Below are 27026 nucleotides of genomic sequence, written 5' to 3' on the forward strand. Positions count from 1 at the left end.
GGCTCCTCGTGCTTCCACCCCCCATCAACGGGAGAACACAGTAGCTCTGCTGGTGAGCATTCCCCCATCAACACTGTTTATGGGGAATTATGGGGAATTCTAACAATTTTCTTTCCTGCAGCCCCTGGTTGCAGGAATAAAAATTCACACTGTTTATTGGCGGCTTTAGTTGGCTGTTTATTTCATAGATCTGAAAGGCAGCCCAGCAGCATCGGTAGGAGTGCACATGGCAGTCTAATAGCTAGGCAGTGGCTTAGCTTTGGTAGCCTGAAAAAAGAAGTGCTGTTACTGGCAGGATCTCCAGGTGGAAACATTATCCGCATATTTACAAAATATGATTTGATTAAGGGCCCTTTCACACGGGCGCTCCGTATGTCCGCAAATCATCCTATTTTTTTGTGGATGATTTGCGGACATAATGTAAGTCTATGGCATTGCGGATGTCAGCGGAATACCATCCGCTGACATCCGATTTTCTTCCTTTCAGTTCTGTTCCATTTTTTGGAGCGGAACAGAACCCTATTTTTCCTCCGGAAAGGGAAAGGAAGGAAAATCGGAATGTCAGCGGTGTCATCCGCTGACATCCGCAATGCCCATAGACTTACATTATGTCCGTATATCATCCGCAAACGGAGGGGATGATATGCGGACATACGGAGCGGATGACACAAGTGTCATCCGCTCTGTGGAAAAAAAAAAAGTCCCGCAGCGGAGAAAAACAGTGGAGCGGCCGTGTGAAATAGGCCTAAGGCCCCTTTCACACATGCTGTCCGTTTGTCCGTTTTTCATCCATCCCTTGACGGATGAAAAACGGACATCAATGTATCTCTATGTAAAAACGGATGACAACCGATGATCATCAGTTAACATCCGTTTTCATCCGCTTCCGTCAATGTCCATTTTTTTGAACGGATGAATGCCCTATTTTTCATCCTTCAAAAAAACGGATCGGACGAAAAACGGATGAAAAAGGGATGACAACGGATGAAAAACAGATAACAACTGACGAAAAACGGATGACAACTGACAAAAAAATGGACGAAAAACGGATGAAAAACTGATACATTTTGACGTGACTGAACTGATGAACTGAACGGACCGTATGTGTGAAAGGGGCCTTAAGCTGAATTCTGGGACAATTCTATATAGGGGTTGATTTACCAAAGGGAAACAGACTGTGCACTATACAAGTGCAGTTGCTCCAATGCATAGTAAATGGGGGGAAGCTCTGCTATTTTCTATCATCCAATCATATGCAATCAAAAATGCTGTTTTTTTTTATTTTTCTTGCATTTGATTGGGTATTATTTGCAAAGTAAAGCTTTACCTCATTTACTAACTTGCAAAGTGCACAGTCTGTTTGCCTTTACTAAACCCACCCCATTATCTAAATACAAGATGCATGTGTTTTCCTAATTGAATCTTGGTGTGCTTTGTGTATTTTTTCCAGATCTGTGCACTAATCCAGCATGAAACATTGCCTTTTTTCAGGAGCCTCATGGAAATCAAGACTGGTCACTGCTGCTCTCTCTCCATGTGCAGAATGAATGGTCTTGTCTCCGCCCCCTCCTGTATATTTCTACAGGCAGCTTGTAGTGGGTGGGGCCTGCTGGGACCCCCCCCCCCCCCCACAACTCTGCTCTCTGTATACAGCACAGTGATGATGTCACCGCTACTTTTACAAAGTAAAAATCTAGGCTTACAAAGGAATTTGGTGTAAATAAAGTGGATTTTATATTTTTTTTGGTCATTGAGGAATATATATAAATTAATGCTTTTATGCCTGTTTTTGCGTTTTAGGAAAAGCTTTATAGAGAGAGAGGTAGGATGCTAAAAATATTGAAAGTAGATTTAGGCTCGGTTCACACCTATGTGTTTTTTTGGTGCTTTTAGCAGAAACGCACTACAATCCATTTAACATGGTTTCCTATGGGACATGCTCACATCTATGCTTTTTTCAGCCGCTGCGTTTTTGGAAAGGGTCAGGGTTTTTTGTAAATGCAAAATGGTGCTTTTTTTTTTTTTTGCTTTTTGGTTCCATAGACTTAAATGGAGAAGCTGCTTTGCTGAGATTTGCATTTTGCATATTTTAATCTGCCCAACAACAAATTGACCAAAAAAAAAAAAAAGCATTAAAAAATGCAAATCGCTGCAAAATCACAGCAAAAATGCACTGTAGAATGCACCAATCACAAACTGCATAGATGTGAATGGAGCCTTAGGGTCTTACATAAACTTTTATTTTCAAACATATTATACAGTTAACCTAAATAAGTTAGGTTATTTAAGTAACAAAATCTAATTATTACAAAACTAGATTTGAATAATAAAAAAAAAAATAGAGCAGTGAATATGACTTTCACCAAATTTTCACTGGCGGTGAATCAATCACTGCCATTTAAAAACATGTGCACCATGAAGATTCACCTGAAGTAAATGGTAGGTTCATTGCTTTATAAATAAGCTCCCAATTTATTTTTATTATTTAGTAGAAGTTTATGTAGATAACCGAGGAACGATCTCCTCAGGTATCAGTATATGTTGGTGTTGGAATGTTTCTGGGGATGATTCCTGATCTTTGTGCTAATGTTAGATGTGGAGGCGACATTCACATTTCTGTGATGTTTCACACATTAATTACCTTCCAGGAAGGGGCATCTTGTTGGACATTGCACCAAAGTGCAGCACGCAGGATTTTTCTTTAATGCAGCTAAGGAAAACACACAGAGGTTAAGGAATGTAACATGGCATTATAGCTCTGTTACATCTTGGTGTATGAACTGTGCAGATGAAAGCAGTATTAAACTCAAAAGCAAACATTTATCATATTGCAGCTTACTAATTCTTAGATGTGACGGCCACATTCATTTTCTTCTTTTAGGTTTTCTTTCTTCTATTTTCATCTGGTGATTCAGCCAGTAAGTCTGTTGTTTTTAAAAAGAACAAGCTGTCTAGCAGGATGTATGTGATACAGAGATGAGACAAACCATTTTAACACTAGCAGGAATGCTTAGAATGATCAGATTTTATTTATTTATGTAAAACCTTTATCCCAAAATGTAAAAAAAAAACAAAAACGGTTTGCTATAACTACTTATAATGATTTTAGCAAATGGCTGCAATATAACAAAGAGTAAAACATTTAAGGGGGTCTGAATACTTTTCGTACCCACTGTAGGTGGGGAGACACTACAAGTTCATATGGAGCATGGTTCCATCACAATTGTAATTGAATCAAGGAATGGCCCTAATGGATTCTTCTCCTGGGTGGCTCTGGGGAACTGCACCAAGTGTTTAATCTGCTATGTAATGGTCTTTAGGACTTTATAGCCAATACCAATCCTTTAAGGCTTTTCCTGCGGAAAGCCATACATCGCATTGCTCAACCCATTTGGGGACATCCCCCCGCTAAGTCTTCAATGGAACAATTACGTTTTTTGATGTTTCATTTTTCTCCTCTGAATGGATTTACTGTCTGATATATTGGGCTAGTGTGGTATTACACATCTCCTGAAGAAGCCAAGAAATTGGCGAAACATGTCGGGATTACTATACCCCAAGTATCACTTCCAATAGATCATCTGTATGATTATTTGGAATTAAATGGTTTAGTGTTAACAACTTTATGATGTTTGTCTTTATTGCTTTTTTGTACTTATATGTTTTATAACATGAACTGATTATAATAAAATTACGAATTTTAATCACTTCTGGACTGGAAGGTTTTACCCTCTTAATGACCAGGCCATTTTGTGCGATACTTTAACTGACAATTGCGCGGTCGCGCGACACTGTACCCAAATTCAATTGATGTCCTTTTCTCCCACAAATAGAGCTTTCTTTTGGTGGTATTTGATCACCTCTGCGGTTTTATTTTTTGTGCTCTAAACAAAAAAAGAACGACAATTCTGGAAAAAAAAAATATATATATATATACTTTTTACTTTCTGCTATAAAACACAGCCAATAAAAAAATAAAAAATTTTAGGCCATCATTTCATTTTAGGCCAATATGTATTCTGCCACATATTTTTGGTAAAAGAATCCCAATAAGTGTATATTGATTGGTTTGTGCAAAAGTTATTGTGTCTACAAACTAGGCAATAGATTTATGGCATTTTTATTTATTTATGTTTTTTTAACTAGTAATGGCGGCGATCAGTGATTTTTAGCAGGACTGTGACCCTGTGGTGGACAGTTCGGAAACCTAACTGACACTTTGGCACTTTTGAGGGGACCAGTGACATTAGTACAGTAATCAGTGCTAAAAGTTTGCACTGTACTAATGACACTGGCTGGGATGGGGTTAACACCAGGGGCAATCAAAGGGTAAGTATGTCCCTAGGGGATGCTCTCTAACTGTGTGGGGGATGGACTCACTAGATGAACATAGAGATCTATGTTCCTTAATAGCAGGAACACAGGATCCCTGTGTTCATCTGTGACAGAACAGCGGTCTGCCCTGTTTACATAGGCAGACCACCATTCTGTCTCTATGGGGAGTGATCTCAGGGGTCCGCTGGACCCGCTAATTGGCTCTCCATCTGGACGTCACTTCCGGGTAGTTGTGGAGCGCAACTACCAAGGGCCATTTGGGTATTTATAAAATCATTCGGGGGCCGTACAAAATTATCAACCTAAAAATGTGCCTATTATATTTGGTCAAACATTTAACTCACCCCTAATGGGATGGCTGCAACTGCTTCTCTTTGGTGAGGTGTGTGATGTTAGCTGGTATTGATGAAGTTGCTACTGGCAACTGGTTTTCCAGGTTTGCGTCGGTCAGTCTGGAGCGCAGTCGACTCTTTGTGGTGGTAAGTTTTGAAAAGAATTGCTGGCGGGTACAGCTGGCTGGTACTGCTGGCCAGTATGCTGTGGGTACTGCTGGCTCAGGCTAGTACTGTGCTGTGGGTCCTGCTGGCTCAGGCTGTTACTGCTGGTTAATATTGTTGTGGGTACTGCTGGCTCAGGCTGGTACTGCTGGCTGGTACTGTGCTTTATGTACTGCTGGCTGGTACTGCTGTGGGTGCTGCTGACTCTGGCTGGTACTGCTGTGGATACTGCTGGTTCTATTGTGGGTACTGCTGGCTCTGGCTAGTACTGCTGTAGGTACTGCTGGTTCTTCTGTGGGTATTGCTGGCTCTGGCTGGTACTGCTGGATCTTAGTGCCCCCTTAATGAAGAGTGATTAGTGCCCCATCAATGCAGAGTGATTAGTGCCCCCTTAATGCAGAGTGATTAGTGCCCCCATCAATGCAGAGTGATTACTGCCTCCTTAATGCAGAGTGATTAGTGCCCCCATCAATGAAGAGTGATTAGTGCCCCTATGAATGCAGAGTGATTAGTGCCCCCATCAATGCATAGTGATTAGTGCCCCCATCAATGCAGAGTGATTAGTGCCCCATCAATACAGAGTGATTAGTGCCCGGGAATTAGAGCGCCTCGCCCTCCCCTTCCCCTCCGTAGGCAGCCCCCCCTCCCAGGATCGGCCATGCAAAGCGGGGACAGTGTCCTCAGTCCGGGGACGTCTGGTCACCCTAGGACAGGGGGCTGGATCAGATGACTTCAGGGGCCGCATACGGCCCGCGGGCGCAGGTTCCCCACCCCTGGTCTAGGTGCATTGTGTGTGCTTTCCGAGCTGGTGCCACCCGGGGCACTTTTATAATGTCAGCACAACTACTGCAGAGTTGTTTTGACATTTTTTTTTTTTTATTAAACGGTGTTGTAGGATCACCTTGTTATTCGTTTTTTCATGCCAATTGCCTTATATTGTCTGAGGGGAGGATGCTCCGTATGGAAGATTGCCTTTAACTATGGAAGAGTTCTAAAATACAAGTTTGCATTTACAAAATAGCGTATCTGGTCCCTGGGACCTGGGGGCTCTGGTGAGTGCATTTATTATCTGCACGTGGTAGAGCACTGAATATTTTTGAAGAAAAGCACTTATTTTGCACTGCACGGTTTATGGTTACAGAGACTGTCATGATTTTTAACTTTTAACAATTTTTGTGTTCTGTTTGTTTTTTTTGTATTTTTGCTTTTCTTTTCATCTTTTTTGGCATCACGTCATTTAGACAAGTACTGTATATGGCGGTGATCTCATCACTTAGGTCACAATTACTGGATTTTTATGTTTGACATCTCCTGATTTTTGCATAACGTATTTGCTATTTTTTTATTTTAAGCAAATTTTATTAGGCTGTTGTCATGTAGTTTATATAAGCCTTTGCCACTATTAACGAGGACATTTTTGGCAGGGGGAACATGCAGTGATGGTGGGAATAAGTGTGCGTTGGTGTTGGGAATAAGTGTGCGGTGGTGGTGGGAATAAGTGTGCGTTGGTGGTGGGAATAAGTGTGCGTTGGTGGTGGGAATAAGTGTGCGTTGGTGGTGGGAATAAGTGTGCGTTGGTGGTGGGAATAAGTGTGTGGTGGGAATAAGTGTGCGGTGGTGGTGGGAATAAGTGTGCGGTGGTGGTGAGAATAAGTGTGCGTTGGTGGTGGGAATAAGTGTGTAGTGGTGGTGGGAATAAGTGTGTAGTGGGAATAAGTGTGCGGTGGTGGTGGGAATAAGTGTGTGGTGGTGGTGGGAATAAGTGTGTGGTGGTGGTGGGAATAAGTGTGCGTTGGTGGTGGGAATAAGTGTGCGGTGGTGGTGGGAATAAGTGTGTGGTGGTGGTGGGAAAAAGTGTGCGTTGGTGGTGGGAATAAGTGTGCGTTGGTGGTGGGAATAAGTGTGCGTTGGTGGTGGGAATAAGTGTGCGGTGGTGGTGGGAATAAGTGTGCGTTGGTGGTGGGAATAAGTGTGCGTTGGTGGTGGGAATAAGTGTGTAGTGGGAATAAGTGTGCGGTGGTGGTGGGAATAAGTGTGCGTTGGTGGTGGGAATAAGTGTGCGTTGGTGGTGGGAATAAGTGTGTAGTGGTGGTGGGAATAAGTGTGAGGTGGTGGTGGGAATAAGTGTGCGTTGGTGGTGGGAATAAGTGTGCGTTGGTGGTGGGAATAAGTGTGCGGTGGTGGTGGGAATAAGTGTGCGGTGGTGGTGGGAATAAGTGTGCGGTGGTGGTGGGAATAAGTGTGCGTTGGTGGTGGGAATAAGTGTGTAGTGGTGGTGGGAATAAGTGTGTAGTGGTGGTGGGAATAAGTGTGAGGTGGTGGTGGGAATAAGTGTGCGTTGGTGGTGGGAATAAGTGTGCGGTGGTGGTGGGAATAAGTGTGCGGTGGTGGTGGGAATAAGTGTGTGGTGGTGGTGGGAATAAGTGTGCGTTGGTGGTGGGAATAAGTGTGCGGTGGTGGCGGGAATAAGTGTGCGGTGGTGGTGGGAATAAGTGTGTGGTTGTGGTGGGAATAGTGTAAACTCACCTGGAGCGGTGTTTCACTCTCTCCATTGGACTACAAAATCACCCATCTGACATGGCACTTAGTGTTCATGTCGATGGGTGTGCTAGTCAAATGCTGCATTTTTTTATTTTATTTAAACGCATGCAGCTGTGTTCAAATGGTGATGCAGTGTTTGACAGTAAACGACGGCCTTTAACCTGCTTAATCTGCTGATCAAATGCACCTTAATAGGACTTTTTTGCATCCACAGAAATGTAACACAAAGCTGCTCAAATGCCTCTGACCTCCCATGTGTACTGCTCAATTAAAGTCTATGGGATTTTGTTGTCCGACACTTGACTCGCATTAGAAACGCACGTCAAGCACAGAAAAACATCGTCCATGGACATGAGCCCTTAGAATTGTTGTTCTGTTCTTCTCGCATGGGGGTTCATTTACTAAATAGGCAAATAGACTGTGCAGTTGCTCCAAAGCTTGGTAAATGAGTTGAAGCTTCACTTTGCAACGAATACCCAATCACACGCAAGGAAAATTAAAAGAAATAAAAACTGCCTTTTTGCTTGCACGTGTTTTGATGATGGATGTCAGCAGAGCTCCCCCTCATTTACTAATCTCTGGAGCAACTGAACTTGCAAATGCACAATCTATTTGCCTTTAGTGAATCAACCCCAAAGTGTCAGGAAGGGTCACTGTGGCTTGTTGTAGTAAACGGTATAAGGCCAAAATCCTGAGCAGATTCCGAAAGAAGGAGAGATTGTTTTTGTGTGGAGATCTTTTGGGAATAATTAACTCCAGCAGCCCCTCCAGATAATCTGTCCTGGTTTGTGTCTGTTTATATTATGCTATATCTCTTATGGCTCTTTTATTTATTGTGTTGTATGTCTTATGGCTCTTTTATTTATTGTGTTGTATGTCTTATGGCTCTTTTATTCATTTTATGTTTTTTTTTTTTATCTTGACAGGTCTTGTCCACCACTCAGAGCCTGAATTCTGGACGCCATCCGCTCAGCGACACAGCTACACGTATGTAGGAATTATCTAAAATATATATATATTGGCTGGACAGAGGCACCTGATTGACCACCACCCCCCCCCCTTTTCCCCCGCAGCAGGTGTCAATCTTCAGCCGGGGAAATTCCCCCCTCACCTCGGGCCAGAATAATATTCAGCTCTGGAAAAGCTCTGGGGAGCCCATCAACTTTCCAAATTGCTCTGCTTGTGAGATATCAAAGCCGCGGCTTCAGCTGTGAAATTAAAACCAAAATAAACGGGCAGAGCCGAGCATGACAAGTGATGAATTAAACGCAGGTCCTCCGCACATTCTGTAACCGCCTGATAATGTAAACACAGCCACACTGATCGCTCTTTAGGCTCTTTATTAGGGACGGGGGATGGGGGGGGGGGGGACATCACTCTCCAGACGTAGATTTTATAAATCAGATACAAGTCCTTTACTTGATTCTCGGGCACACATCCAATCCATCCAATATGATGGTATTTGGGGAACACTGGCCCATACTGGAACATACTGGCCACACTGGTAACCCATAGTGACCTCTCTGATCTGACAACATTTGGTTGCTATGGGTTACATCGCTCTATGCGCCAACATACCTGTTGGCTGGTGAAAAAGCGATTGGCAGAATGTTTGCAATTTCTGCAATTTTTACTAAGTAAGCCTCACAAAAGCGGTCACCCTGAATGGAGCAAAAATGACACAAAGGGGTGGATTTACTAAAGGCAAATAGACTGTGCACTTTACAAGTGCAGTTGCTCCAGAGCTTAGTAAATGGGATGAAGCTTTACTTAGCAAAGAATGCCCAATAACATGCAAAAAAAAAAAACAGCATTATTGCTTACACGTGATTGGAAGATGGAAGTTAGCAGAGCTTCTCTTCATTTACTAAGCTCTGGAGTAACTGCACCATGGCTCACTCCATTATAGCATTTTTATCTGCCGCAGTCAATAAATAATGAGGCAGACAAATCTGAAATTATATATAAATGGCAGTTTATAAAAACATATCAGAGTTAAAGCTAAATGGTTGTGGATTGCATTTCTCTGGGATGGGCCAGTATGAGTTCTCCACCAGAAAATGAACTCTGAGTTATGGAGAGTCCGCTATTCCTGGGAAAGAAGGGGGGGGGGTACAGATGTTAACTATTTCTGTGCTGTAGATGTCTCCTGTAACTGGCACCAGCGGCCCCTCTCGGTTCACATCTGGTGGGCTTGGGGTAGTAATGCAGATTCACCTGCCTTCTCCTCCTCAGCTCCTGGTGAAAATTCCAGGAAATGAGTAATCAGGTCGTACTTAACCCTTGACTTCTCAGCCCAGCTCTGAAGATCAGTGGAAAATGCCATTAATCCAGCACTTCAGTCCTTCCCAGGGGAGCTGGGAACTGCCTGCAATTGTAGAGTGCTAGCGCTGTGGAGCAGAGACAGCCAAGTACAGAGCTGTACAGTGTGTGATTGTAGAGTGCCAGCTCCATGAACTAGAACACAGACAGCAAGGTTTATAGTGGCAAGCACACAATGGTGCTATAATTCTATCTACTCTAGAGTGTCAGCTCTGTGAACAAGCAGAGTCAGCTTGTTTCCCTTTAATGACTATCACCGATAAGTAACACAACAGTGTACTAAGAGGCCATAATAGGAAGGGGCAGGTCTGAGTAGCCAATCAGATTACACCTTATAAGTTTTTGGCAGCCAGAACAATGAAAGTTGATTGGTTGCTGTGAGATACTGCAGTCTGTACCACCATGAATACACGCTAGCAGCATTTCTCACAGTGACTGCAGCATGTCTTCAGTGACCAAACAAATGTCTTCTGGAGAAAGATAATTTCTTAGTAAATAGATGAGAAAATGATTCTCTCTTTCCAGCTGGAAATGATTATCAACATGGTGGACTAGCGAGAATCCGTTCCTCCGGCTGTGAGGGCCCATTGTGCAATGTGTTAACTTGCATTGCAATATTAAAATAGGAAGTCTCAAAAATTTGCGCTGCGATACATGCGCATTGCGTTAGAACATTGAAGTGTCATTCAAAATTAATAGAACCTGCAGAACATGTAATATGCGTTGCAGTAACATGCAAGTTCAAATAGGAACTAAATTATTCCAGCATGTAAGAAAGTGGAAATCACTTCAAACTGACTGTCAAGTGCACAGGCACACTATGCTCTACTGAACACTTTTCTCTTGATAGCAGAAAAGCAGCGTTAAAAATGCGCCCAAAGCTGCGTTTTTTAAACATGTTTAGATGCATTCAAGCATTTGGGCTCTCATTTATTTCATTGGCAAGAATTGTAATTTATTCTGGCCATTGAAATGAATGAAAGTTCAAGTGCTAAACGCGTCAGACGTTTTTTCTGCCCAAAAGCTTCACTCCTAAATGCAGTTTTGGTACATTCAGATTTCTGCCACTAAACACCCCTGCCTCTTGTAAATGCCTATGTGTGCACGGACACATAGGCTAATAGAGGAGCGTTTAGGGGCAGAAAAAGCAAAACGTGACAGCTGCAGTGTGCATGAGGCTTTATAAGTTTAAATATGGCTGTGAAAATGCATTGCTTGTCACATACATGCAATATATACACACAGTACTTTAATATACAGAAAGAACACAAAAAAAACATAATACATACACACACTTATGATGTTATTACAGCTCTCTGCTTTGTCTGGATAATAGGTATACATTTAGTATATAGAAAGATAAAACATTAAAGAGACAATCCATTGGAGCCAAGGCCATCGTATTGATCTTTCTGCTCTCGTACGGTTGGCGTGTTTGCGTTCTCAGTTGATTTTATGGAAGTGCTGCTGGACATTTCATGAATAATCTCATCATAGAGTTTGTATTAGGAGATGCAGGTCAGCCCTGGTAGGGAGCGGACCCACGGCACCTTATTGGTGGAGTTATTTGCTGTAGTTAGATGTTGGATTGAGCTGCATTCCCTGCAGACAGCGAACACTGATGGAGTGTCTGTGAGAAGACCTGACACACGAGCGGGTCCTCGCCTTACAGCGGCGCAAGGAGAGGATTCCCGGCGTTGGGTCTCCCCAGGGACAGACGTAACAATGCAGCCTCATCTTCCAGCGCACTCCATAAAGCAGTCAGCGCACAGATTAAATAATGGCTATAATAAGGTGCATACTGCGCATCGCTTCGCCAAATACAGATGCAGCACTCCAGGGAGGCGACTATAGCGGCTGCCAGTCACTGTTTGTGTACGAGAAGTGGAAGATAATTTGAAGATGGATAGAGCGGATTAGGAGTGTTTGATCAGTACCATCATATTGCTGTGTGCAGCGTTCGCGGTCAGAGAGATCAAAGATCATACGCAGACACCTTGTCACCGTATCTCATTATATACATTACGGAATATCGCACTGACCTCTATGTACAGGGAACTGGATGTTGTCGCTTAGTGATGCAATGTTAACTCCCAACTGAGGATTGAGGAGTTTATAGTAAAAAAAAGTCTGATTAAGGGTGGAGGTAGGGACTGAAGGCTTTGACTACAACTCTGTCTTGTTCTCTCGCTGACTGCATCATCGCTATCAGTGTACCATATTGGCTAGAAGCAAATATGGGAATAGTTTAACACTTAATGGCTACACACAATGAACCCTCTCCAAGAGTCAAACCCTTCCGTCAGTACAATTTTAATGGTTGTGAATGGAGCTACCACAGGTTGCATTAAATATAACCTTTTTAGGACAGAGGAACCCTTGAAACAAGTTTCAGGGAATGGCTAAATTTACAGCTAATGGTATATTAGGATGAACAGTTCATTGAGATATAAGAATAAATAAAAGAATAAGGAATGTGGTGTACTAGGTTTATTTGACACCCAAGGCTCCTCTATATGGTGACCGATGTAGTGCCCCCTTTTTAGTGGAGAAAGGTCTCTTACACTGGCGGTCAGTGGAGAAGTGCTCGCTTAGATTGGTGGTCATTAGAGAAAGGTCGCTTTAGATTACTGAGTTTCCCCCTCTTACAGATAGCTAAAAAGATCATTGGTGTGAATGTTACTTATCTGAAAGGCAGAAACTGCTCATTGAACAAGAAACCCCTAACAACCCCTGGAGAAATCCTAGGCTTACAGGGAACCCTGTTTAAGAAATGCTTTTGTAAAACATTAAAAGGTGTCAAAAACATTGGGGTTGATTTACTAAAGGCAAAAAGACTTTTCAAAGTGCAATTGCACTCTGCAAGTGCAGTTGCTCCAGAGCTTAGTAAATGAGGTAAAGCTTCACTTTGCAAAGAATACCCAATCACGTGCAAGGAAAATTAAAAAACAGCATTTTTGCTTGCAGATAATTGGATGATAATTGGATGATAAAAGTCAGCAGAGCTTCCCTTTATTTACTAAGCTCTGGAGCAACTGCTCTTCCAGAGTGCAACTGCACTTTGCAAAGTGCACAGTCTATTTGCCTTTAGTACATCATCCCCCATGTATCAGAATCCATACATAAAAAAGATAAGCCACTAGAGAGTGCTTTGTCTATGGTGGTGCCGGAGGTGGGGACACCCTTCTATAGGTCAATGGGGGCAAGAAGATTCCTCTATAGGTCACTGTGTGGCTGAATCAATATTATATTTAGGAGATAAAAAGGTTATAAACTGCGCTAACCAAACAAGATAAAATAAGGCCGCTAGCACAGACAACTGACAATCAAGTTGATAAAAAAAACAGAAAAAAATATATATATAGTGCAGCGCTAAATTGAGAAATAAACCATAACAGTCCACTAGAAACAATCAATTGGATGATGAAAAATAAAAAAGGTGACAATATAGCAAAGTAAGTCCCATGTGTAAGGGTGAGTTTAATATCCAAGGTGATGAATGTGGTCACAGTGGTTGCCAGATCCCAACACCATCATTGGGTAATAAATATGCGCTCACCGGATATTATGGACCCAAAATACCATACAGCATATGGGTCACATGATGCTCACAAAGTGGATCCTGGATTCCTCTATCTAAGGCTGTAACCACGGAGGCTCCAAAAGTTAGGTATCAGATGGAGTGAAGGGAGAATGAAGCTCTTAGTCAACCGATGACATAAAGATAAATACCAGAGGAGGCAAACATAGTGTAAAACCGCTAAAACTATTTATTAATTCAAACGGAAATGCACTTACAAACATCCAGCAGTACAGTCAGGGATAATAAGCAAGCAAATCAGGCTGTCAATGGCAAGAAACTGGCGCGTTTCGTTATATAAGACATTCTCAAAGGATATTTCCAGCCATATTATATTTAGGAGAGTCATCAGGTAGTTATTGGGTCACTCTTAAGGATGGTAAGACACTAAAGGCCCACTATAGGGATCCATCTTACATGCTGGTAGCAATATCCTCTGATGATGTCTGTGTGGACGATACGCGTCAGAAGCTCGCAGTAGAACCTCAGTCTTACTTTATTGCCTGTTACCATGCGAATTTTGTAAGTGCAATTCCTTTTATTTCATTAAAAGTTTTTAGCAATATTACGCTATGTGCACTCCTCTTTTTGGTTTTTATGTTACCTGGTTTTGAGAGACTTCCATCCCTCTCCCTATTACCGCATGAGCCGAAAACTACATCCATGGTTACATTCTTAGGAGGAATCAGGATCATCTTGTAAAGCCTAGTGGGTCTTCTTGCTATAAGGCAATTCAGACCCACTTGATCTGGTGAGCGCCCATTCTATTTGTCTACTTGGTGTTGGGAATTATCTTTTCACATTTGGATATGATTATGTTCACCGACAAGATGCATCACTCTTTTGGGACTCTATTTTCAGTCTACCTTTGATATGGGACTTTATCTGAATGTTTGATTTATTCATGTATTATGTCATCATTATTTATTTGTTGTATATTATGTACACAATACTAGCGCTGCATTTTTCCTTTTACATTTATAACCTGTTTATCAGTTATGTTGTTCTGGCAGCTTTTTTCACTTTGATATTAGCGCTTATTAGACCATATTTTTCACGATGACATAAAGATAAATAACAGAGGAGGCAAACATAGTGTAAAACCGCTAAAACAATTTATTAATTCAAACGGAAATGCACTTACAAACATTCAGCGGTACAGTCAGGGATAATAAGCAAGCAAATCAAGCTGTCAATGGCGAGATTCTGGCACGTTTCGTCATATAAGGCATTCTCAAAGGATATTTCCAGCCATATTATATTTAGGAGAGTCATCAGGTAGTTATTGGGTCACTCTTAAGGATGGTAAGACACTAAAGGCCCACTATAGGGATCCATCTTACATGCTGGTAGCTGTATAAGTTTGTTTACAATGTTTTATTTTTACATTTATGTGTTTTCCCATCTTTACTTGCAGACCAAACTGTCCAACAAAAGTTGACATTACAGGGGTTGGGACAAACCATATAATACTGATGGGGATACTTACAACAGTCAACTTGTATTCATACGGTTTAAACTTTTTTTCCAGAAGAAAAAAAAGACCTTTTACTGTAACTGTTTAAAAAAAAATGTAAACTGAAGTTTAATTTGTTTGTCCTGGAAGTAAAGTCCACCTAAGGCCGGTCATAGACACAGATTTGAACTGTGTGTGGGCAGGCTGAACGGCTGAATGTACCAAGTTGATTGATCGATCAACTTGGGTACAACCAGCCTGCCAGGCTTACTTGTGATTATCGCCACTAGCAATATTCACTGTCTTCTCCCGTTGGGGACAGCTTCCACGGCCTAGCCCCCCCCCCATGTCAGCATATTGATGGGGGAATTGTGCAAATTTCTTTCCTGCAACCTGTGGTTGCAGGAAAGAAATTTGCACCGTCTATGGCCTGCCGAAGACCCCCCTGTCCACAGAGTGAAAACACTGCTGTGTAATTTCATTGTAGAATAAGCAATGTTGTTGTTAATGAAAGTGGGAAAAATAACAGATCTGCTGGCAGGATCATCTGGTCATAAAACTATCTTACAGGGGGATTCAGAAACAAACTGCTGTGTAAGGGTCCTTTCAGATTGGAGAACTACGCTCCATCCAGTGGGAGATCAGTGAGCAGACCTCTGCTGAATCAGAGCAGAAAGGGATGGATGTAATTTTTGTGACATTTCTGCGTTTTGACAACGGACTGTGGCAGACCCATGATGGCTCTATGGGTGGCTGGATGTGAACAGACTTACCTCCGATCCATCACGTTTAGGTCCGGGAGGGATTTGTCATGCAATTTGACAGGTCAAATCGCATGACAAGTTGCAGCCTTTCGCCGGCACCGTTCCAATTGATGCAACGCTGACTTTACAGCAGTTTGCAAAAGTCGTTTCTGCTCTACTCTTGCCGATTTTGGGTTCCACTTCAATAGACATCTGTGCATGAAGCTGCACAGATGTCTTTCAAGTCACACCGAAAGCTTTGAAGTTGTGCGATTTCAGCCTTGTTGAACAAGGGCTAAATGCTACTGACAGACTGCATCCTATATGTCATTCTTTATTTTGCTCCGAGTTCCACTTTAAGTAACAGGTTTGGGTTCATGGGTTGGGGATTGAGTTTAAGGGTCACATTAGGATTAGGGGGAGTAATTTGGTCGGGTGTTGGTGATAGTTAATGTCTAATATTAGGAAAATGTTGATCTGTGGGCTGGTGTCCTGAATGTGCTGCCTATTTTCACCCTCCACTGTCCTCATTGTCAGAACCTAACAGAACGGCTGTCACTTCCACACACCGATCTTTTAAAGTTACCTAATTTACACCTTTGTGTGAACTAGTGAAAAAGATCTAAACCTGCCTGTAGAGTGCGCTAATCTGTAGCAGCTAATCGGCAGCCATCTTTCCCCTGTTGTGAGAGTGCTTGTGGTGATGAGAGTTGAAATGTAGTTGCTAAAGGTAACTTTCTTGACTCTTGAAGATTATGTGGTTTGCTGCTGCCAAGCCCTTAATCAGGTCACCTTCATGAAGGATCAGGTGCATAAAGCAAGCAGAGGCTCATTCTGTGCATCTCAGACTGCACAAATTTAGAGTAAAAGGCTGACTACACTCAGAACAATATCCAAACAGCTTAGTCATCCAGAGACCTCTAAGATTAAGCCCATCTTTGTGGGTGAAACGCGTCAAAAAAAGTCTCTTCTCATGTTGTCCTAATTATTAAATTACCAGTGCCTGGATTGCAACCTTTTTTCTTTTTCCTATATGGAAGAGGTTTGATTTGCAGTGAGCCCTCCTCGCTGTATAAATATACGACGGTAGCAATAGCAGTGGCAGACTCACTATTTCTGCTCTGACATGTTGGAAAACCAGCTTTCTATCAATTATTTACATGGTAACCTCCACCTACACCCCCCCCCCCCCTTTCAGAACCGCGATATGCAAACTGTGGCCCTCCAGATGTTGCAGAACTACAGGTCCCATGAGGCATAGCAAGACTCTGCCTTTGGGTGTCATGCTTGCGGCTTTCAGAGGCATTATGGGACTTGTAGTTTCCCAACAGCTGGAGGGCCACAGTTTGCATATCCCTGGTGTAGGGTGAGATGGTATGGTGCCTATCATAGCAGCTTTCATTTGCTGGGAGAGGAGAGTAAAGAAGTCATATATAAGAGTCAAAGAGGAGCTTGCAGTATGAAAGAAATGCTCCTACTTAGCTGGGTCTGGGAGTCTTCTCAGTATGACCACACCCAGAATGGCCCCCTTATATCTTCTGTCCTCTATAACAGCTGTGAACGATAATAAATGGATACAGAACTTGGCCAGAATTGAGGACCGTTATGTATGTTAAAACAGGGATGTTTTCCTCTATCACTGTCACTGAATGTGCTGAGCAGAGATCACCAAGAATTACACGAACTACAGAAAATGAAATACTCCCATAGGAGAGATCAAAACAAAAACAAAACACACCCACTTTGTTGTAAGGATCGGCAGACCAATACAATGTGCTGCAGAGACAGTGTAAGGGCTGTCCTGCTGGTATCTGTCCATTTTGCCTCTCTCCCACAATGGGGAGACTTCCATGTTGTAAATTGTTTCTCCACCACAATGGTGACATTTCCCTCCAGCTGTTTGTGTCTCTGCCCCTCCCACAAAGGTGACATTTCCCTGCAGTAGTTTGTGTCTCTGCCCCTCCCAAAATGATGACATTTCCTGGCAGTAGTTTGTGTCTCTGCCCCTCCCACAATGGTGACATTTCCCTGCAGTAGTTTGTGTCTCTGCCCCTCCCACAATGGTGACATTTCCCTGCAGTAGATTGTGTCTCCATCCCCCCAGAATGATGACATTTCCCTGCAGTAGATTGTGTCCCTGCCCCTCCCAGAATGATGACATTTCCCTGCAGTAGATTGTGTCCCTGCCCCTCCCAGAATGATGACATTTCCCTGCAGTAGATTGTGTCCCTGCCCCTCCCAGAATGATGACATTTCCCTGCAGTAGATTGTGTCCCTGCCCCTCCCAGAATGATGACATTTCCCTGCAGTAGATTGTGTCTCCATCCCCCCACAGTGTATGGATAATTTGTGGCATGTGAATCTGCAATGGATGGAAGCGGGATCCTAGTTCTGTATGTGATGTCATTAGACACTCATTTTCTGCACTCTGAGTTTGGAGAGCGTTATACAGCTCTAAGGTCCTGGATGGTTGTAAGACCCTAATAGAGCCCATGTCAATCTTTTACTTATCTTTAGACTGTCCATTAAATCACTAAGCTGCCATTTTACCAGCCTGACCCTTGCAGGCAATGTCTGATCTATGTGCTGACTGTCCTGGAGTAGCTCCGAGGCCTGGAAACAAACTCCGGCCACCTGCTGACACAAGAACTTACATGTCAGTTTTATGTTTGGAAAGCCGAAGAGCGTGAAATTAGGATTTCACCCGTCTGGCAGAGCTTTGTGTGTTTCTGCTGTGGAACAAGAGATAGCACAGAGCACAACACTACGTGTACTGCTGATTATGATCACTGGATCCCATCTACTTGTCATATCTATGCTGTAATCACCTGATCCCATCTACTTGTCATATCTATGCTGTAATCACCTGATCCCATCTACTTGTCACATCTATTCTGTGATCACTAGATCGCCTCTACTTGTCACATCTATGCTGTGATCACCTCATCCCATCTACTTGTCACATCTATGCTGTGATCATCTGATCCCATCTACTTGTCACACCTATGCTGTGATCACTAGATCACCTCTACTTGTCACATCTATGCTGTGATCAACAGATCCCATCAACCTGTCACATCTATACTGTGATCACAAGATTGCCTCTACTTGTCACATCTATGCTGTGATCACCAGATCCCATCTACTTTTCACATCTATACTGTGATCACCAGATCCCATCTACTTTTCACTTCTATGCTGTGATCACCAGATCGCATCTACTTGTCACATATACTGTGATCACTGGAACCCATCTACTTGTCACATCTATGCTGTGATCACCTGATCCCATCTACTTGTCACATCTATGCTGTGATCACCTGATCCCATCTACTTGTCACATCTATGCTGTGATCACCTGATCCCATCTACTTGTCACATCTATGCTGTGATCACTAGATTGCCTCTACTTGTCACATCTATGCTGTGATCACCAGATCCCATCTAGCTGTCACATCTATACTGTGATCACAAGATCCCATCTCCATGTCACATCTATGATGTGATCACAAGATCCCATCTACTTGTCACATTTATGCTGTGATCACAAGATCCCATCTCCATGTCACATCTGTGCTGTGATCATTGGAACCAATCTACTTGTCACATCTATGCTGTGATCACCAGATCCCATCTACTTGTCACATCTATGCTGTGATTACTAGATTCCCATCTAATTGTCATAGCTATGCTTTGATCACTGGACCCCATCTACTTGTCACATCTATGTTGTGACTACTGGAACCTATCTACCTGTCACATCTATGCTGTAATCACTGGATCCACTTTACCTCTCATATTTACACGATGATTAACTAATCCCTTCTGTATGTCATATCTAGGGTTTGATCAATGGAACCCATCAACTTGTTAAATCTATGCTGTAATCACTGGATCCCAGCTACTCGTCACATCTATGCTGTGATCACTGGATCCCATCGATTTGTCACATCTATGCTGTGATCACCTGACCCCCATCTACTTGTCACATCTCTGTTGTGTTCACTGGATCCCATCTACTTGTCACATCTATGCTGTGATCACTGAATCCCATCTAGTTGTCACATCTCTGCTGTGATAATCTGGTCCCATCTACGTGTCACATCAATGCCGTGATCACTGTATCCTATCTACTTGTCAAATCTGTGTTGTGACCACTGGAACCCATCAACCTTTCACATTCACGCTGAGATCACTGGAACCTATCTACTATGCTGTGATCACTAGATCCCATCTACTTGTCACATCTATGCTGTGATTCCCAGATCCCACCTACTTGTCACATCTATGCTGTGATTCCCAGATCCCATCTACTTGTCACATCTATGCTGTGATTCCCAGATCCCATCTACTTGTCACATTGATGCTGTAATCACTGAAACCCATCTACTTGTCACATGTATACTGTGATCACCAGATCCCATCTAATTGTCACATCTATGCTGTGATCACTGGATCCCATCTACTTGTCATACATATGCTGTGATCACCTGATCCCATCTACTTGTCACATCTATGCTGTGATCACCTGATCCCATCTACTTGTCACATCTATACTGTGATCACCTGATCTCCTCTGCTTGTCACATCTATGCTGTGATCACCTGATCTCCTCTGCTTGTCACATCTATGCTGTGATCACTGGAACCCATCTACTTGTCACATATATGCTGTGATCACTGGACCCCATCTACTTGTCATATCTATGCTTTGATCACTGGATCCCTTTTACCTCTCATGTACATACTGTGATAGCTGAAGTCTTTTATCTCTCATTTTTAATGTGATCACTGAATCCCATCTATTTGCCACATCTATGCTGTATTCACTAGATCCCTTCTCCTTGTCACAAATATATTGTGATCACGGAATCCCATCTACTTGTCACAAATATGCTATGATAACTTGATATTTCTTCTTGGCACATTAATGCTGTGATCACTGGATTCTAACTACTTGGGGTATGGGCAAAAATATTCCAGCTGAAGACCTTGTAGCGCATGGGTGCCCTCCAAGTGTCCAATCCTTCAGATGGCCATGGAATGTTTGTAGACATCTACATGCCGGTACATAGAAAGGTTGGTTTAAGCTCATACTGGCCCTTTTGAGGTCTCAATAACCTGGTCTGATACAGCCCCCTCTGTTGTCCCAATAACAGTGGCTGATATGGGCTCTTATGGGGTCCCGATAACAGTGGCTCAACACAGGCCCTTAAGGGGGTTCTGGCCCAAGGTCCCAGTACCAGTGACTACTACTGGCCCTCCTAGGACCTGTATAACTGAATCATATGGGCCTTTCTAGGGTCCCGATAACATGAGCTGATATAGGCCCCTCTGGGGTCCCAATAACAATGGCTGATACAGGCCCTCCTGGAAGCCCAATAACAATGACTGATACAGGCCCTTCTGGAAGCCTGCTAACAATGACTGATACAGGCCCTTCTGGAAGCCTGATAACAATGACTGATACAGGCCCTCCTGGAAGCACCGATAACAATGACTAATACAGGCCCCCCCCTGGGGTCCCAATAACAATGACTGATATAGGCCCTCCTGAAAGCCCAATAACAGTGACTGATACTGGCCTTCCTGGAAGCCCAATAGCAATGACTAATACAGGCCCTTCTGGGGTCCCAATAACAATGGCTGATACAGGCCCTTCTGGGGTCCCAATAACAATGGCTGATACAGGCCCTTCCGGGGTCCCAATAACAATGGCTGATACAGGCCCTTCTGGAAGCCCGATAACAATGACTGATACAGGCCCTTCCGGGGTCCCAATAACAATGGCTGATACAGGCCCTTCTGGAAGCCCGATAACAATGGCTGATACAGGCCCTCCTGGAAGCCCGATAACAATGACTGATACAGGCCCTTCCGGGGTCCCAATAGCAATGGCTGATACAGGCCCTTCTGGAAGCCCGATAACAATGGCTGATACAGGCCCTCCTGAAAGCCCGATAACAATGACTGATACAGGCCCTCCTGGAAGCCCGATTACAATGACTGATACAGGCCCTTCTGGGGTCCCAATAACAATGGCTGATACAGGCCCTCCTGGAGGCCCGATAACAATGACTGATACAGGCCCTTCTGGTGTCCCAATAACAATGGCTGATACAGGCCCTTCTGGAAGCCCGATAACAATGGCTGATACAGGCCCTCCTGGAAGCCCGATAACAATGACTGATACAGGCCCTCCTGGAAGCCCGATAACAATGACTGATACAGGCCCTCCTGGAAGCCCGATAACAATGACTGATACAGGCCCTTCTGGGGTCCCAATAACAATGGCTGATACAGGCCCTTCTGGAAGCCCGATAACAATGGCTGATACAGGCCCTCCTGGAAGCCCGATAACAATGACTGATACAGGCCCTCCTGGAAGCCCGATAACAATGACTGATACAGGCCCTTCTGGGGTCCCAATAACAATGGCCGATACAGGCCCTCCTGGAAGCCCGATCACAATGACTGATACAGGCCCTCTTGAGGTCCCAATAAATTGGACTCATATATGCCCTTCTAAAGTCTGCTAACATTGGCTCATAAAGGGTCCTACTGTGGTCCTGATAGCACATGGTTTGATAGCAGTGATCCAGCCTGCCCAGAACCCTGCTATAGGATAAAGTGAAGCTTTCATTGCTCAGCAGTTCTGTCCTCTCATCTGCAGGCTCGGCTGTGGCACCTGATAAGTGGGCCTGTTTGCCATGGCTTGTCTCTATCCCACGGCTGTTGGCCTAGAGTACCTATTAGCATGGATAGAGTTGACTTCCTTGGCTGCTGATGAGTGGACGTGGTTCAGGTCCCTTCTGCAGGCCTTGGTCTAGGATGGTCAGTCCTATTGGGGGTTCCCGGTGACTGTCAGGCCATGGTGGGATATTAATATCCGCAGAGTAGTGGAGGCTTCTCGTCTTGCACAGGATAATAATCTTGCATCGCTCAGCGCTCTGGACATCTGCTTGTAATTTTTTGCTTTATGGAGAAAATAGATTTAGAGAAGCCTCGAGCTGCTGTTCTCAGTGATTTTTCAGGCGGCTGATTGAATGCACATGATGCGTGGCCCACGGGCTCGCCGTGTTTGTGTGCGCTAGGATTTCACCCATAATACTTATTATCTCATCAGCGCCTTTATGTATTCTGGAATTATTTGGCCCAATACAATTAATTCTATTAATTAATGGTGTTTCTTCTTGCACTGAGGAACCGCTGCTAATGTTTACCCGGGGTCCCCAGGGGCTTCTCTCCACACACCCAGACAGTCAGATAAATACAAGCACAGGATGTTGAGAAGCTGCCGTGGTTGTCAGCTGCCATCTAGTGGTGAAGTGCAAGAGTGCAGGCAGAGAGCTACAGCAGCTTACTAATTCACGGTTGTGTTTTCTGTTGTCACCAGAGTCCCTAAAGGAGGCGGATGAGGAGAACGTTGGAAGATTTCTCTCCGCAGTTCTGTTCCCTGATGAAACACTACTGAATCGCTACGCTGCCATGATCTACACCAGCTCAGACAACGGCAGGATCTTCGAGGAGCTGCCAGGAGCTGACATGTGTCACAGCTGTGCGGAGAAGGTGACAAACTGCTAAATGCCCAACCAGCCGTCACAGAGACTAAGCACTGAGTACAACTGTCACTGCCTGTCCACACAAATCTCAGTCCTGACTCCCCTATAGGAATGAACAGGAGTGTAAAAAGAAAATGTATTCTAAAAAGTACAATTATAGACTCAATTCACTAAGGTGGATGAGTTATTTTAATTTTACGTTTTTTTAAACATATTTAATTCAGAATCAGACTAATCTCTTAATTGTTATTTTCTGGCAGTTAAATGCTGAATGTTGTGTTTCCTCATAAATCTTGTTTTAACCCACAAACAAGTTGATTTACTGAAACTAGAGAGTGCAAAATCTGGTGCAGCTCTGCAGGGAAACCAATTTGCATCCAGTATTGTCAAAGCCTAATTGAACAAGCTGAAGCTGATTGGCTACTGAAAACAGTTGCACCAGATTTTGCACTCTCCAGTTTTAGTAAATAATGTCCATTGTGTAATTTTATGCACATCTGGAATGGCTCATTTTCCCTTCACAGATGCCCAAAAGAGCTTAGTGATCACCAGCCTGTTACTGGTGGTATTTTAAGGAATTTTCCTTGCAAGAGTCTGTAAAATAACACATGTGGTGGTAGTACACTGGGGTACAGTGCTGGAAACAGGCTGGTGCTTCATTCTCTGGGGACTAAAAAGACGGCTCCATTTGGGCAGCTCTATGGTCAGTGTCTGGTTTGAGTCTTCCAGTGAGTGTCAGCTGTATGTAATAATGCTGCCTGGTAAGCAGATAACACAGACCGGACATGTTCTGTCTCGGGGTCCCAGAACGGGGTACTCAGTCTTAGTGATCAGCCCCCCACATCTCTCAATCATGTCCTCAACAATACTCTTCAGGAGAAATGATATCTCTATCATAAGTTTATTCATATAAAACTTTCATCTAGAAAAGCTATCCTATGGCAGCCTGATTGGATCCCTTTGCTTGTTCCCCACTGGAGCAGCTAGACACTGCCAGCCTGCCTTGGAAATCTGCTTTTACTGGGGTCAGGCTGAAATCCAATCCAAATCCATGTGGGATCGCAACATGTAGCAGTTCCCCTACATGGGCCTACAAGCTCTTGTCACATGTTTCTGTGCTATGAACAGTTCCCAGACTGCACTGCACATCCACCTGGTTCAGAAACCGGTGTTTCCAGAACATCACATTTCCGGCAATGAAGCACTTGGGAAGAACCTTGGTACTACTGCTACACCTGGATGTTGAGCAGGAGCATTGAGTCCCTTGTATGTGATTCATAGATTCATTCACAATTGTGATTGCTAGGGATGGTAACACATCATAGTATTGTCCCGAGCATCACAAATGTGCATTCTTTCCCTTGTTTTCTGGACATCTTGGCCTGTCCAGTGGCCTTGATGGTGAGATCATTGTTCGATAGCGAATTAAAGGTTCCAACTTTTGTGTCCGGACTGTTGTTTGGATCCGGAAGGGTCTGTGAAGATTAAGTGATTAAATATGCAGAGAAATCCCCCTTCATGTGTTTATCATATTAATGATGGCCTCGCTCTCAGCCCCCAGCACTGGACCATCTATAGGAAGCCACCGATAGGATGAACGCTTGTTGTTAATTAAAAGAGCATTAACCCTAATGGTCTGGGAGGCTGAGACGTCATTTACAGAGCGTTGCTGTACACAGGCCGCTCTGCCATAACAAATGAAGCAATCACGAGAGAGGAAAGGACAATTTACCATCCAATCATTATTTTATGGCCTGCAGCGCAGGCTCTGATACACAACCTGAGCCAGGATGGAAAATCAACAAATACCTTATTTATGTAACCTACAAATGAGCCTGAGACTTAATTGCTTGTAGCTTCCTTTTACAGGCGGCTCGGGATGATGATCAGTTGTAATAACACCGATGATTAACATCGACTTTTCGCTGCACGTGGTGACATCACTTGGGGGGCACCTCTGCTGACTTATGACATGGCTGTAGTATGATGGCCATTAATAACCTGAGAATATACTGCACCGAGGGAGAGAATATGGTGCCCTTTGACCCTTGCCTGATCCATCTCTTGTAGAACTACAATTTCCAGTAGACATTGGCAGCCACAGACAGATGGGAATAGTAATTTGTTGAAGGCTTGTAGGACTGAAGAGGCTAATCCACCTGGCTGCTCAGGGTTTGGAATGGAAACCAGGTATATATTACTGGGCTGACCTTGTCCTGCCTGCAAGTTTACAAGTGGCCCTAAGGATCTTAATGACAACCAATGGTGAAAGATGGCTGTTAGTTCTGAGGCTAGGAGAAGCTGATTACCAATCTTTCTCTTTTTTTGTATCTTCACACAGACTATGCTGTAACGTCATCCTGAGACAAGATGGTGGCAAGCTCCAGAGGCTTTTAGCAAAAGTGGGCAGATTTTTACACTGTGTGGCCACCCTTAGATAAAACCAAAAATCTTCTGCTAGCAAATTCATTACAAATTATGGCTTTGTGCTCACAGACAACTCTGATACTAAATTTGCCACACATAAGGGTTGATTTACTAAAACGGGAGAGTGCAAAATCTGGTCCAGCTGTAGTTGGTAGCCAATCCGCTTCTAACTTTAGCTTGTTCAATTAAACCTGGAAGTTGATTGGTTTCTATGTAGAGCTGCACCATATTTTGCACTCTCCAGTTTTAGTAAATCAACCCCACATAGTTGTACATGGCAGCGATTGATGGCACAAATTTGAAACATTGTTAGGATCAAGTATGTATATTCCCGCGCTTCTGGTGTTTAACATATAAATAATTAGTGCCATTAATAGGTTACTGCTCTTATACAGTGCTACTCTCCAATGTTCCCTATGCTTAGTGATCAATCATTTATCGCAGGCGGTTTTAGTAAAGCATTCACATTAACAAAAATGTCCTGTTTGTATATAGCCTAAGGGCTCTTTCACACGGTCCGCGTCCGTAGGCGAATCCGTGCTGCTCAGCGGGGATCAATCCGCAATCCCCGCTGAGCCGGCGGATGACAGCTCCGTCTCCGCTTGCAGTGCAGAGAGGGAGGTGTCACAGCCCCCCGCTGCTCTCTATGGGGGATCGGATGAGAGCGGACCGCCTGTCCGCTCTCATCCGATCCGATCCGATACCTGAAAAATAGGGTTTCCATCCGTCCAGATTTCACGGACAGGATCGGATACGGGTGTCAGCGGAGGTGTCTCCGCTGACATCCGCTGCCCCATAGAGCTGCATGGAGGATCCGATCAGATCCGCCTAAAAAACTGACAGGCGGATCTGATCGGACCGCCCGTGTGAAAGAGCCCTTATGCTTTGTACCTCTTCATTTCCCCTTCCCAAACACAAGTTTGTTCTTTGAAGCGGTTTATTGCCAAGATTGCAGGCCATTGAACACCCATTTTTCACTGCTATAGCCCACAAATGTAACACGCCATGGACAAGTAACATTATATGTGTCCCCTTCGTCCAGCATATTCCTCCAAATCACAATCAGCCTTTTGCCTCTAATAACCTCCATTTTAATGTTACAAATTCAGTGTGCAGCACTGTCCTGAAATTCAGAATATTTTTGGGATATGTGATGGAAAGATGTGAATACCATCAGTTTTATTGACTTTACTCCCTTGTGTTTCTTTTCTCCCTTCTAATCATAATCTGTTATAATGCTCCAGATTGAGAGGTTACTTCTGGAGGAGCGCTTAGGCTCATCAAGACACAAAACAAAAAGTTTTCTGCACTTCTTTCCTTCTCAGGCAGACACTAAGGCCGGTAATGGAATTCTAGGATTTTCACGTAGCTGTTATCGCTGAAATACAGATAAAGATCTGGAGTGATTCCTGTATGTTAAATATTGTACAGAAAGTCCCATTGCCATCTTACGTTCGTCCAGTTTTTGGGACATCCACAATGCTTTATCCAGATCCTGTACTCTATATGTATCTATCTAGTATATATTGTATGCTTTGCCTAATTTGTGGTGCATTGCTATATA

The 27026-nt window shown here is 43.6% G+C and overlaps 1 protein-coding gene across 1 annotated transcript in view; it reads left to right on the plus strand.

Annotated features, from left to right (window-relative positions):
* The window catches only part of LOC309564217 (uncharacterized protein), a gene marked incomplete at its 3' end in the record, with an annotated part of 184811 nt that overhangs the window by 132948 nt on the left and 24837 nt on the right, over positions 1-27026 (plus strand). The window contains exons 12-13 of the mRNA XM_082268844.1: positions 8300-8360; positions 22870-23042. Of these exons, the coding sequence (XP_082124970.1) occupies positions 8300-8360; positions 22870-23042 (234 nt within the window). The remainder of the gene's footprint in view (positions 1-8299; positions 8361-22869; positions 23043-27026) is intronic.

The sequence above is a fragment of the Pelophylax lessonae genome, assembly GCF_965119305.1.
Source record: "Pelophylax lessonae genome assembly, chromosome: 9".
NCBI classification, from domain to species: Eukaryota; Metazoa; Chordata; class Amphibia; order Anura; family Ranidae; genus Pelophylax; species Pelophylax lessonae.